We start from the raw sequence: 14,789 nt of genomic DNA, 5'->3' as shown, positions 1-14,789 counted from the left end.
CAAAAATGTTCCCTTCTCCTCAGCAAAGGGATAATTAAAAAACAACAAAAGAACAAATTCAAAACAGAAACAACAAAAAGCTTTGAAAAAATTTATAAGGCCCTGGATAGAAGGACTATTTGTGTATATGTGTATGTGTATGTGTGAGTGTAAGTGTGAATCCAAGATTCAAATCAAGTCACTTCAAAAATCATTTAAGGGTTCTTTTTCTCACCAACAAAACAAATGTGCATCAACCTTAAAACTAAAACAAAACACATTTGGGGGAAAAATGGATAAGCCTTAGATAGAAGCATCACTAATGGGAGATCCAATATTCAAGGCAATTCATTTCAGTAAATACTTATTAGGTACCTAACAGTACCTAGGTACCAGAAATGTGAAAGACAAAATAAAACAAACAAAATAGCTTTTGAACTCTAGGAACTTATATTTTATAAAAGAAAGACAAAATACACACAAATAAATACAATATAATCTGCTGAGGAAGAGAATGCTAATTGCAAGAGGAAATAGCATGTTGTCCTATGATTGGTGGACCCCAAAATGACCCTTTCCAGGAAGCTATATTTATGCATTATAATTTCCAAGTGAATTATTATTAAATAAAAATCATTATGTGATTTGAAACATATATAACTTCCTGTCAAGATGAGTACTGTAAAAGAGAGAATATACATGCATGCAAAGGACATCATCTGTCAGTCAAAAGGAAGAGGGAGGAGGGTAGGCAAACCTTGATCCATCAGTCATCTAGAGAATCAATCAATATACACCCTCAGGAATGTCTATCTATTACAGTACATACAAAATAAACAGATCACCCATTTCCTTTATTCCAATTCAAAGCAGAACCCAGATGTTTTTGGCACCAGACTGAATAATGCTCAAGAAATGCTATGAAAAATTTTAAAAGTATACTTTGCTATTCCAGAATTGCACACACACACACACACACACACACACACACACACACACACACACACACAATAGGTAGGATCCCAAAGGCATTAGGAAAAGGAGTTCCTTAAGCAAAGTGCCAGGACACTCAAAATGGGACACTTATGGCCAGTAAGGTTCTGTGTCTGGAGAGAGGTGTGGAGGATTCATATTAGAAAGCTCCAGAGTGGGGACCAATGGAAGTCTGATGATAGCAGGGAACAGGGATCAACACAGTTTCTTAGCACTCAGACCAGGATAGTGTAGGTCTGGGGACTCTGAGATCCCTAACATTCTGCTCTGAGATAACCAGCACTGAAGATCCAGCACTTCAAATCTCAAAGATTCAGGGGATAGAATCCCAGGAGATTTAGGTCAATACAATAATTTAAGGTGAAACTAATCAGAGTTAAGCACCCCACTCAAAAACAACATAGTAGGTACAAAGTCAAAAACCCATTTCAGGAACTAATGCCTAATAAAAGAAAACCCCAACATATAAAAAATATTGCAAATCTAGAAAAATCTTCCCCAAAAGTAATATATATATATTGCAATATTGCAATAATGCAAGCAAAGATTCAAAGGGAAAAATAGATTTTTACCCACAGACTTCATGAATATTTAGAAGAAATGAAAACAAAAGGCACTAAAAATTAAGTTCAAGAGAAAAGAATTAGGAAAACGAACAGATTAGAAAACAAAATAATAAATCTTACCCAAGAAATGGACATCCTTAAAACAAGAATAATCTAAAGAAATCATTGACTCCATGAGAGAACAAAAAATAGTACAAAATCAAAATATTAAAAAAAGAAAAGAAGATATATGATATTAAAAAGAAACAGACCTGGAAAATAAGTCAAAGAGAAATAATTTATGAGCCATAGGATTCCTCAACTCTACAATAAATAAAAAAGCCAAAACACCATATTTCAAGAAATAGTAACTGAAAACCTGTCCAGATCAATTAGAAACAGAAGACACAGTAAGGAAAGGAAGAATCTATCGATCACCTCCTAAAAGTAACCCCAAAGTAAAAATCCCAGGAATATCATAGCTCTATTTTAGAGCTCCCACATAAAAGAAAGTTTCTTTTTATTTTGAACTTGAAAGAGGTTTAAATATCAAGAAACTATAGTCCATATCACACAAACCTAAAAATGAAAAGACACATTGGAATACAATATTCCAAAAGAAAAAAAAACATTATATATTGATTTAATACTAAGAATAACTTATACTGCAAAGCAGAGTATAATCCTGCTGGGAGAAAAATGGATCTTTAAATGGTATTGAGAACTTCTATGGATTACTGATGAAAAGACCAGAGATGAATTAGGAACTTTGATATATAAATTCAAGAGCCCAAAGAAACCTAGAAAGGTAAATTTATTTTAGCAATTGGAAAGAGCTGTTTGGTTTTTAGTAACACTGTCATGTAAGAAGAAAAGTATGTAAACCTTGAGGACAGAATGGATGAGTGGGCACCAAATGAACCTCTCTCTTATTTGAAAAGACAAGGTACAATCAACACATATAAGCACATAATCAGGGTAGTTTTAAAGTACATCAAAGGGGAGATTAAAAGAATGAAGAGAAAAAAAAGCTAAATCTAAAGAATGTCTTAGATTGCTTTTTAAATCATTAGAAAATGCCAAAACACATTATGGTATATGAATATGGTGGAATATTATTGCATAATAAGAAATTCCTAAAGAAATGATTTTACAGAATTCTTCATGATACAAAGTGAAGTTAGCAGAACCAGGAGAACATTGTATTCAGGGACAGCAACACTGTAAATTAAAAGGAAAAAAAAACTTCAAAAGACTTAACTCTGATTAACACAATGGCCAATCGCTAGAACAGTGGTTCTCAACCTTTCTAATGCTGGGACCCCGCAATACAGTTCCTCATGTTACTCAAAACTGTAATTTTGCTACAGTTATGATTCAGAATGTAAATACCTGATATGCATTATGTATTCTCATTGCTACAAATTGAGAGGTTGAGAACCTCTGCTTTAGAAATCTTTGATGAAACTGTTACTTACCCCTAAACAAACAGGTGATGGAAACAGTCCTAAACATTCATTAAGCCCCTGTGCTGGACTATGTGCTACATGCTGGGGATTACAAAGAAGGGTGGGGAAAATAGAGAAATCCCTGCCCTCTAGGAACTCATAATTGAGTGGAAGAGACAAGAAAACAAATATGTTCAAATAAACTGCTTACAAGATTTATAGGAACCAATGAGAGGATATGCATTAGAATTAAGAAATCTTGGCAAAGGCTTCTTTTGCAGACAAGGTGCTGAAAGAAACACATTTTACTATAGCCACTGTTTGTATTCATTTTACTTATTTGTTATAAGTTGTTTTTTATCTCTCTTCTCCTTCTGTTTTGGTCTCTTTCTCTTCTCTGTTTTTAATTGGGGGTGAGGGTTAGCAGTAGAGATGGAAAAAAAGTGAGGGCCATTAAAACATTTTTTGAAATGCAGAGAAAAGAGAAGACTATTCAGAAAAAAATCACAGATAAAGCAGGACAAGTTTTAAAATCCCTTTGTAGAATTTTATAAATGTTTTTTGAAAAACAAGCACTATGAAACAGAGATCCATGGTTTCATATGGAATTATCTATATATGCTCTGCTATATAGAAGGAATTATTTTTGTTGTTTATGAGTTCAACCTAAAGTTGTATAGAAGTCACTTGATTTCATTGAGTCTAAGTTTTTCTCATTTGTAAGATAAGTTTTATACTCAAGGATTTCTAAGATTTCTTCAAGTTCACATTTTGAAGGGGATACTGATAAGCTGGGATCTGGCCAGGAAATGTTACTTCATAAGAGAATGGTTTAAAGGAAATAGGCATATATTAACTTAAAGTAAAAAAAAATCATTTGATGTGGGTATGTATCCTATCTGAAGATCTTTCATGTGAAAAAGTTGTTATACTTCTGAGAGAATCAGAATAATCAGTTATTTACCAATTTCATGGTGTTACTGTGAATAGTGTTATTAACCTTAAAGTGCTATATAAATGTATTATTATTGTTGTTATTGTTGTTCTAGTTGTTTTCAAGAAACCAGATTTCTTCTGAATATGAATAACTTAGGTCTGCATCCTCAATGTCTGGCATTTTAAAATTGTTGGTGATAAATATAGAAGAGCTTTCTTTTTCTTTCTTTTTTTTTTTAGAACCCTTACCTTCTGTCTTGGAGTCGATACTGTGTATTGGCTCCAAGGCAGAAGAGTGGTAAGGGCTAGGCAATGGGGGTCAAGTGACTTGCCCAGGGTCACACAGCTGGGAAGTGGCTGAGGCCAGATTTGAACCTAGGGCCTCCCGTCTCTAGGACTGACTCTCAATCCACTGAGCTACCCAGCTGCCCCCTATAGAAGAGCTTTCTAAAAATTGAATAGGCCATCTTCTAACACAGTTGAGCTCCTTATCATTAAAGATATTTAAACTGATGTTATAGTAGAGAACAATAGTATCATCACTGGCCATCTAGAGTGACCTTCTCCTTTTCATAGATAAGGAAAAGGGAGCGAAGAGAAAATAATTTGCCCAAAGTTACAAAGGTCATAAGAATCTCAGGTGGGATGGTCACTGACAAAAGACAGGGAATATGATATAAAAAATGGGAAAATATTGAAGAAGAGCTCTAGATTTGAAGTTTGAAAGTCTGGGTCCAAATCCTATCTTTTCTATTTGTTACTTGTTTGATCTTGGGCTTAATCTAGCTAGGTTTCAGTTTCCTAATCCATAAAATGAGTCAGAGAAATTGTATTTTAGATCCATATGGCCCTAAATTTTATAAACCCATGTAACATACAGAATTTAAACATTAACTAAGCAAGTAGAGTAGATGACTTCTGAGATTCTGTGACTCTTGCAAGCCAAGACTCCAATACTCTGTATAGTTTACAGTTTTCCTAATGGGATTGTAATGGAAAAGATTTTGTTGAAATAAAAAAGAAGCAAGTTGGCTACAAGAAAAGAAAAAATACAATTAGTAAAAATCCCACTTCCCCCAAATCTTTCTTCTTGTAATCACTTCAATTGTTTAGAAATACACAAATACTAGTTCCAGTCTATATATATATATATATATATATATATATATATATATATATATATCCTGAATTCTCAATAAAATTAAATGATCTTATAGCAATCTATCTAAACTAAGTATTTGGGACAATTTTCTCAAATAGAAGTCATTGGTATTTTTGTTTTCTAAATTATTTTTTTTTATTTATTTGATTTTGTTCTCAAATACTAAATGGAAAAAGTCAAGCATCAAGGTGGTTCTATGAATAGAGTTGGATGTGGAATTTGAAAAAACTAAGTGATTCCAGACAAGTCACTTAACCTCTGCCTCAGTTTCTAAATCTATAAAATGGGGATTATAATATGACCTACCTTCCAGATTATAACATAGAATATTAGACTTAGAAGAGTCTTTATAATATAATTAAAATGTATAATTACACATGTGTAGTATAGTTCATCAAATACATAAAACAACTGTCATGTCCTATCTTTTCTTCTTCAGATAATATATGCTATGATGTTTTTTGTGAGGATAAAATAAGACACTATTTGTAAAGCACTCAGTACAGTTCCTGGTAGATAGTAGGTACTTAATAAATGCTTATTCCCTTTCCCATTCTCAAGGTCCTGATTGTCCTGTTTTATATTTCCTTCTTGGTGTGGGTAGCCCTGGCCCTGATGAAATAGTATTGAATAGAATTGAAAAGGGGATAAAAAGGATCTCATCTCCCTGGACAAACCACACCTGGAATTCGGTGTCCAGATCTGGTAAGGACATTTTGGGAAGGGAAGTAAGGAGCTGGAGCTCAAAAAGAGTAAGTCAATAACAAAAATGGGGAGGAACCTTAAGATCCATTATATGAGGCATGGTTGCAGAAGATGGGGATGTTTTAACTAGGGAAGAGAAGATTTAGTGCAGTGTAATAGTTATCTTTATGTATTAGAAGGGCAGTCATATATGCAAAGTTATATCTTTTTCTATAGTCTAAACCCCCTTTGAATTCTAATATTCTATGTTCTAAAGTTTTCTCATTTTAACATTTTTTCTTCTATGTTTCTTTCTTCTTTGGTCTATTCTAGCTCTAACATTCTTTGTTGCAGGTTCCAAAGTCCTTTTCCTATCCTAAAATTTTCTGTTCTCTCTTATCTTTTATATTCTAAAGTGTTTTTTTTTAAAATCTCTAACATTCTCTAATGTGTTGTTTAAAAATATAACTTCTCCCTCATTTTAATTGACTTCTTTATAGGCAGTACATCAGGACAGTGAGAAATATGATGCTTTCACTTCTAAAATAAAGGAATTGGCATGCTCTGTCTAGAAAACAGTGTTCATATCCAGCTCTGGAAAGTTACAAGCCCTTCTGGTCATCATTCTGATTAGGATCTTGCTTTTCCCTCCCACTTGACTTTGACCATAATTACCACAGTGGCAGCTATCTCCAAATCCTTTAAATCTTAAAGTCAATGTTTTATACTGTTTGAAAGCCCTGGAAGGCAGTTATCTAATGGGCAACAGCATTAACCTCCAAAGGGCTCAGAGATATGAGATATGAGCTGCTAAGTAGAGGAGATAGATCGTGGTAAAGATAGTTCCCAGCTGGTGAATCACCAGCATAAATACTCTTGTAATCATCAAGATTTCACAAAAACTGGAGGGGTGATAAATTACATATACTCCAAAGATGAAGCAGAAATTTGTCTATGCAGTCATGCTTCTGGAGTGAAAGTTTTCTTGGATTTCTTTGAATTTTTAAATATCCATTCATTTATTTAACAAATCATCAATAAGTAATTACTATGCTTCACAACACTTTTCAGATCTAACAGTCCTTAAGATTTTGTAACAATTTGTTGTTTTACTGTTCTAAGCATTGGGGAGAATAAAAAATAAATGACATAGGGCTGACCTTCATGCCAAGTCCTGTCAATTCTACCTTTCCAATATCTTCCATATAACTCATCTTACCTTCTCTGGCACTTGGCTCATTATCTCACAACTATTTTAATATGATAGTCTGATGGCCAGTATACTTGTGTTAAATCTCTCTCCAATCCCATTTATTCTCCGCTCAGGTACCGGTTATTTTCCTAAGGTACAAGTCTAAGCAAGTTATCCTCTTATTCAGTAAATGTTCCTCCTCTACATGAGCTCTGTGTTCCAGGGACAGAGGCTTCCATTTTATTCCTCACCCTCTCCTGATTCCATGCCTTTTCATTGGCTGTCTCCCATGTTGGCACTACTTTTTCTTCCTTTTTCCATCTCCTGATTTCCATAGTTTTCTTTGAGTCTCAGCTAAAATCTCATCTTCTTCAAATAGCCTTTCTTTAGAATTCCTTCATCTGAATGCCTTCCCTTGGAGATTACCTGCAATTTACCTTCTTGCATGTTCATAGTTGTTTTCATATTGGCCCCTCCATTGGAATGTGAACTCTTTAAGGTCAAGGATTGTTTTTGCCTCTCTTTTTATCTCTAGTACATAACCAGTGCTTCATAATGTTTGTTGGGGTTTGTTTTGAAGTTTATAATATATTAGGAATTGATTTGTATGTATACAAATGTAATAATGGCAAGTCAAAGGCTAGATAGCTCCTTGCTGCACCTACATAACACACACCATGAAGGCAATAATGGAGCCAAGAAAAAAAATAAGAGAAAGCTAGGAAACACAGTGAATTGAGCATTGGACTAGTCAGAAAGATATGAGGCATCATCTAGACACAGACACTGGTGAGTCATAGTAAGCCATGTAACCCTGGGCAAGTCCATTTTGCCAAGTTTCCTTATTTTTAAAAGGGGGATCCTAGGAGCACCTGTTTCCAAGGGTTGTTGTGAGAACTGAAAGTAATCAATGTGAAATGCTTAGCATAGCGATTGCATGGAGTATGTAAATGGTACTAGTAGTCCTGTTAGTGCTGGTGGTAGTAGCAGTAGTGGTAATAGTGTAGAAAGAAATGGCAAACTACTCTAGCATCTTTGCCAAGAAAACACCACTGATAGTTTATTGTCCATGGAGTCACAAAGAGGCAGACAGGATGGAAGGAACAACAACAAAGTAGTAGCTGTTGGAATGGTAGTACCAGTAGCGGCTTGCCCATTTAGCTTAGCTTTTTTGCTTGGAGCATATTCTTTGGCATAGGAGATACAAAGGATTTGGGGAGCCTGAGGAAAACCCTAGTGCCTTCAATCCAAATTAGCCCTTTGCTGTTTGTTGAAACTTCTAAAATGATTTAAGGGAGAGGCAGATTATTAGTCACTGATGGGAGTTAAAGGGGATATTTTAAGCCTAAAACAGATAGAGGGTTGATGCACAGACATTGATCTCATTAACCAAAAGAAGTAAGTTCTAAGATTCATTAGACACCGGAGGGCTTCAGTTAGTTTGCTACCTGTTCTGTGTGCCAAAAGATTGGCACAGGGAGGGCAAGATGCTGGGAACTGACAGACTTATTTCTCCTTAAGGAGAGAAAAGCTGCATTTGGCTGAGACTATTGGAGCTATAGAGAGAAAGCATCAGAAGGGTTTTGTAGTCCAAATACTGTCTGTGTATGTGAGTCTCTTTTAAACATTAAAAATTATGAATCTTAAGTCCTTGGATCTAAGCTAAAGACAAAAGGCAAAGGCCATGTCAAACCTTATAAGAAATTAGTAACATACATGAGTTGGAAGCGACATCAGAGGCTGTCAAGTTCAACCCTTCAGTTTTCTAGATGAAGAAGCTGAAGTCTATGGATTTAAAGTGACTTTCTCAATGAGAAAGGCTAATGGAAGAAGAAGAATTGAGGAGGGGAAAGCAAAAAGAAGAGAGGGGAAGGAGAGGAGAAAAGCAGGAGGAGAGAAGGTACCCAAGAAAAAGAGAGGGAGCAACAAAGACATTATGGGATATGTTAAGTTAGCTAGGTAGTAGAGTGGATAGAGTATTGGTCCTGTGGTCAGAAAACCTCAGTTCAAGTACTGCCTTAGACATTTATTAGTTGTAAGACCCTTGGCAAGTTCATGTAAACTTTGCTTTAGTTTCATCATCCTTAAAATGGGAATAATAATACTTGCCTCCCAAGAGTTATTTTGAGGATCAAATGATTTTAAAGTACTATATGTGTCATTTTATTTCTCACACTTTAACTTCTATTGAATCAAATAACCAGACTTGAGTGTAAAGAGGGTCCATTTACTTCCTTGAATCAATCAAAGCCATTGTGTGAGAGACCAGATCCTAAGCTGAGCAATTTGCATAAAAAGATGGAAATATCTCAGGTCCCAGGGGAATGATTCTGATGAAGCAGATTCAAGAGGGTGGAGCAGCATGGCATTTCTAACATGTCTTTTGGGAGCAAAAGGAAGACTGTGCTGTGATAAAGAAGGGAGATATCAGAGAATCATCAGCTCTACAGGCATCTTAGAGGAGATGACCCTGGATGAAGGAAGTCTCATGAAAAGGTCACCTTTTTTTCTTAACTTTTCCCAGAGTCTTTCTATTCACAGATACCATAATATAATTTACTGTTTTATTCTGAAAATATTTTCTGTAAAATGAATTTTGCCTCCATCTCAAAGAAGCCAGGTTTGAATTAGATACAGATATAAGTGTAAATCATCAGTAGAAAATCCAGTTTCTGTCTAAATATTAAGAATTTTTCTAACTATAGACTTGGAGCAATTGTGACTAAATTCATAACTATCCAAAAGATAAAAATGAAGAACCAGGTGGATTTTAGGGTTAAAATGAGATAATGCTCAGAATAGGGTATTATGTAAAAGTTAACTATAATTAGTTTTTTTTAATTAAGTGACTCAATGGGGAACCAGATCAGCAATGAGCAGGCATAAGAACACACCAATGGTTTTGCAGATTCATAAATGTGAATTGCCCCTTTAAAGTGGGCCCCATCCAAATATGTGGCCTTGTGTGGTCCTTTACATATGTCCCCTGGCCACATATGATTTTGAAACACACTCTCTCCTTCAAATATTTCTCAAGTGTATCTCCATCACTAATGGCATGTTTATCTGCCAGAGAGAACATTCCAATTTTATTTGGGGTGCATATTTTGCTAATTTCTTCTCTGTGCTATTTAGTTAATTGTCTTGCTTGGAATCACTTGTTTTTAAGATAACTAGTAAAAGTAAAAACATCTGTAGTAGATTGTGAGCAAAACTAGATGAAGAAAACAGTCAATGAAGAGATAGAGAAAAGTTTAACAGAGAAGATGACATTTGAGATGAGTACTAAAGGATGGGTAAGTGGAGATGCAGATCAGAAGAAGGCAGTGTGAGCACACATGGGAGAGCAAATTTGAGAGATGAGGAGTGGATTAATTTGGCAAAAACACAGAATGAATGAGGTATAAGGTAAGCCTAGACAGGTAATTTGGGATCAGTTTGTGGTGGGTCTTGAATGGAAGATGAAATTTGTTGAGAAGGAAACAGGGAGTCATTGCAAGTTTTTTTAGAAAAGGAATGATCTAATTAGAGGTTAAGTCAGATAGGGTGTGAAAGAGGATGCTTTAGGAGGGACTGAATGCTGGAATACCTTCAATGACATTATTACAATAGTCCAAATGGGAGATAATAAGGACCAGAGATAACTTACTGACTATAGACCTGTCAAGAGCAACACCCAAGCAGAGGTCAGCAAACTCTGATCCCAAAATCAAAGTCAAAATGCTACTAGTTTTTGTAAGACCCTCCAGGGACTGAGAATAATTTTTGTATACTTAAAAATAAAAGTTTATTTAAAATGTAAAAACAATTCTTAGCTCACAGACCTACAGATAGCCCTCAATTGTAGTTTGCCTATCTCTGCCCTAGAGTAATAGGAAAATTGCTTAACCTGGCAAGAGTCAGGAAGGCTTTGGTTAAAATTCCAACTCTGACACTTACCAGCTGGGTGACTTTGGGTAGATCACTTTATTTACTCTCCTTCTAGGTCAGATGGAGATAGTACCTCTAATAGCTACTTGATAGACTTGTTATGAAATAAATATTTAATGAGTTTTACAAATTCTGCCTATTATTATGTAAAGTATGTGATTTCAAAGGACATCAGAGGGGATTTTTTTGGAACCATAGAATATAAACTACTTAAGGGCAAAGACTTTCATTTTTGTGTTGGTATTTCCAAGTTTTAGGATTGTACCTTGCACCCAGCAGGTGCTTGAGTCTTGTGGAATTTAATTGAATGGCCAGGACAGAGGTGAATAGAATTTGGAAAAAAGATTCATTATGGGTGATGAGGAATAGGGAGGATACAAACCTGACACCTGAGAATGAGCCCTGAGGACTAAAAAAATAAAGGTTTTCTTGAATGACTAGAAAACTAAAATAGCCTAGGTGACTCTGAAATGGAATTTTAAAGGGACAAAGATGGGGCAAGTTCCCCAAGTGATCAGTCTTCAAATGAAGGCAGGCTGATATAGAAAACAACTGACACAGACCTTATCTGTATAATTTATTTGTTTCAACACAGGCAGTTTTAGAAGATGGAGTAATAACCAAGCATGAGAGCCTCAGTGAGAAGACCAGCTTCAATTACTGCAGTCAAAAAAAAAAATCCTCCAGCCAGTCTAGCTTCACAATTGCTGATGACCTCAAAAAGGATAACTTACAACAAACTGCTTGTATTTTTTGGATATTCATTGGCAATTCTGACCTTCTCAATTATCTTCCAACATGACAATTAAACATATTGATAAATGAATGAATGCTTGTGGAAAGAAGGAAGAAAATTAATGATTTTCAATTTCAGGGAAATTTTTAAAAACAATTAAAAACAATAAGATTCCATTCCAGCTCTAAATTCATATAGGGTGTATTACGCTCTAATTCTAAGGTCAATGAAGGCAAATTTCCCTTGCTTCCCTTTTTTTCTCCAGAGGCTTATGCCTGACACTCACTACTGGAATTGTGGCAACTGTAGTTTAAATAAAATGGCCTCTAAGGTACATATCAGCTCTTGGATTCTATGATGCTTACCATAAGTGCATTAAGTGGGCTTCGACCCACAGTGGATGCTCTGGCGGATATAAAAGATACATAGGAGAAAGGTCAAGCTGCATATGCTCTTACTAGAAAAGGCATATAAATAAGCAATTAAGGATCAATAAATGACCTTTGTGTAAAAATGCATGGTGTGCAAATATGTACACACCATGCATATATGTATATATATGCACACACACACACACACACACACACACACACACACACACACATATATATAAAAGAAAGAAGAGATGGTTCTTGTTCGTTGTAGGGAAGTCTTTCTCAGAATGGTAGGCTGTTATTAAAAGGCAATCTGATGTAGAAAAATACACAATGGGCTTAGAATCATGAGATGTAGATATTGATTTTGGTTCTAACACCTTAGAAGGTATATAATATGAACTAATGAGTCAATTTTCCTCTATAAGTCTTAATTTCTTCACCTATAAAATGGAGATAATACTGTTATTTGTCTATCTTACAATATTTGGGGGAAGAAAAAATGTTTTATATGTTCAAGCTTCTATTACACAAACATATCATTCGAGTCCTGTTGATTTCCTTCTCCATGATCTAAAATTTTCCACATATAGACAATTGGGTAACAATTATGGAATATGACTAACCTTTGGTCCAATTATTCCAGGAGATCCTGGGAGGCCTTTGAGCCCAGCATCTCCCTGTGATAAAGAAAAAGTAAATAGACAAGAATGAATGAATGGGATTCCAGACTAGAATCATTGAAAAATCATCATCATATTTAAGCTGAATGTCCAACTGATTTCCTTTGAACTTCAGCAAACAAGAGAAAAAGGAGTTGGAATGTGATGATTGAAAGTACATATGTCTAATCATATAGCATCACTGGTGTAGAAGGACTAGGGGAAAGGCCCATCAAAGATATTTGTTATTGCTAGAAAAGAAGGAACTTGTTGAGGGAGTCTAAGACATGGAGACACAAGACCAGTGTTTCAGTCTTGGTTTTGTCATTCACTAACCATATTGCATTGGAATGATTCTCTTTCCTCATCTTAACTAGGAGAATTTTTTGAGACTAGATACATTAAAATTATTAAATTTCTAACAAATTAAAGATAAGATATATACATTTAATTTATTTAAAATTCACATACACTTGTATACAGAGATCATTAATTAAAGGAAGTACTAAAGCAAGTTTATTTTTTTAAATGAATTTTAAAAACACATTTATAAATTCACCAAATTAAGATTAAATAATACTGACTTCCTGCAGTTCAGAACCTAGTTGTGAGGCTCAAACACTTGATAGGCATTTACTGCCCTATGGCTGTCTCTTTAGTAATATCTTAAGATATAGAAAGCCCAATATTTCCATGGAAAAGAAGGTGGCAGACTTACAGAATGCAGTCAAGAGTCAGAATCAAGCTGAGGAAAGATTTTTTTCCCTTTTTGTTAGAAGTAAATGCTTTATTTTCCCAACTAAATTCTAGTACTACGTGGTGAATACAACTATAACATACTGTAAAAAATGCAACAACAAATATTTGTTAAAGACTGATAGAATAACAAACAACAATAAAAAGAATTATAATAGCCCATTCTTAACTCCCCTCCCCATCCCCCACATAAAGAGCCCTGGAATACAGAAATGCTTGTGGTCTCTTTGTTTAATTATTCTTTGATTATATTCTAAGTTATATTCTAAGTTGTGGTTAAAGTGCACATGTTCTGAAACCAATGTTTTTCAACCCAAAATGTCATTCTACAGTTTTGTTAACACAATTAATAAGGGCATATTCTAGAATCATTCCAAGTTTTAGTTTACATATCTAAGAAAAGAAAAAAAATACTCTCATTGACAAATCTATAGAGTTTTGGGAATATAATTATATATATATATGTATATATATATATATATATATATATAAAATGTGTATATCTCTCATACACTAAAAATCTTAAAGGAGAGATGTATTTTATACTGTAGTTAGAAAACACTTTCAATACATTTTCTTGCTTAATGCTTTTAAACTCTGTGGGATAGTTTGCACTTCTCTTATTTCGATGGGGAACCAAAAACTTAAGGTAGAGAAATTATATGACTAGACAACTAGTAAATGCAAAAGCCATAACAAAAATTCTAGTCTGGTGACTACAGAGAGGTAGATGGAAATGTAGATGATAGGTAAAGGAATTGATAAACTAGACTATTAATAAATGTATTTATTATAATATGTATTTATTAATACTCTCTATATATTTAAAAGTCTAGCATATGTGTGTATATGTATATGTGTGTATATGTATCTTCATTAGGATCATCTACGTATCCTTACCTACATCAATGAAAAACAGGTCCAGATTATATTTGATTCTTTTTTTCCATTGGTCTAGGGGATCTCTCAATGAGGAAATTCCCTCTTCTAATGTAAATGAAACTATCTGGCAGCTTATAGTCCTAGAAAATTCTTTGTTCACTGAGAAATTTAAAAAAAATTAAAAATCAGACAGCCAGTATGTATCAAAGGTGAGACTCTAATATTTAAGACTCTAAGACCTGAAGATTGGCTCTCCACTCCATCCTGCCTGTTATATAGGCATACATGGTTATTATTATCAATGCTATTAAAAAGGAAATATATGAATCTTTGAGCTGATGTTCTTTGGTGGAGTGATAACTGACATTCAAGATGGCCAGGGTTCCAGTGCCACCCTGACTTGCTATTTATTGGCTGTGTTGGGTAAGCTTCTTAACTCTCTAAAATCTCTTTAATACTAGAAGATGTAAAGGAGGTATTGAGTTACTTGGTTTATGGGAGTTTTCTTGT

The 14,789-nt window shown here is 34.5% G+C and overlaps 1 protein-coding gene across 1 annotated transcript in view; it reads right to left on the bottom strand.

Moving 5' to 3' along the window:
• Nucleotides 1–14,789, bottom strand: part of COL22A1 (collagen type XXII alpha 1 chain) — a 564,322-nt gene that overhangs the window by 62,586 nt on the left and 486,947 nt on the right. Inside the window, exon 47 of the mRNA XM_056823025.1 lies at nt 12,606–12,659. Within this exon, the coding sequence (XP_056679003.1) occupies nt 12,606–12,659 (54 nt within the window). The remainder of the gene's footprint in view (nt 1–12,605; nt 12,660–14,789) is intronic.

This window comes from Monodelphis domestica, chromosome 3 (assembly GCF_027887165.1).
Source record: "Monodelphis domestica isolate mMonDom1 chromosome 3, mMonDom1.pri, whole genome shotgun sequence".
In the NCBI taxonomy this organism is placed as follows: domain Eukaryota; kingdom Metazoa; phylum Chordata; class Mammalia; order Didelphimorphia; family Didelphidae; genus Monodelphis; species Monodelphis domestica.
Note: the sequence above shows the minus strand (reverse complement) of the source record. Positions and strands in the feature narration are given on the sequence as shown.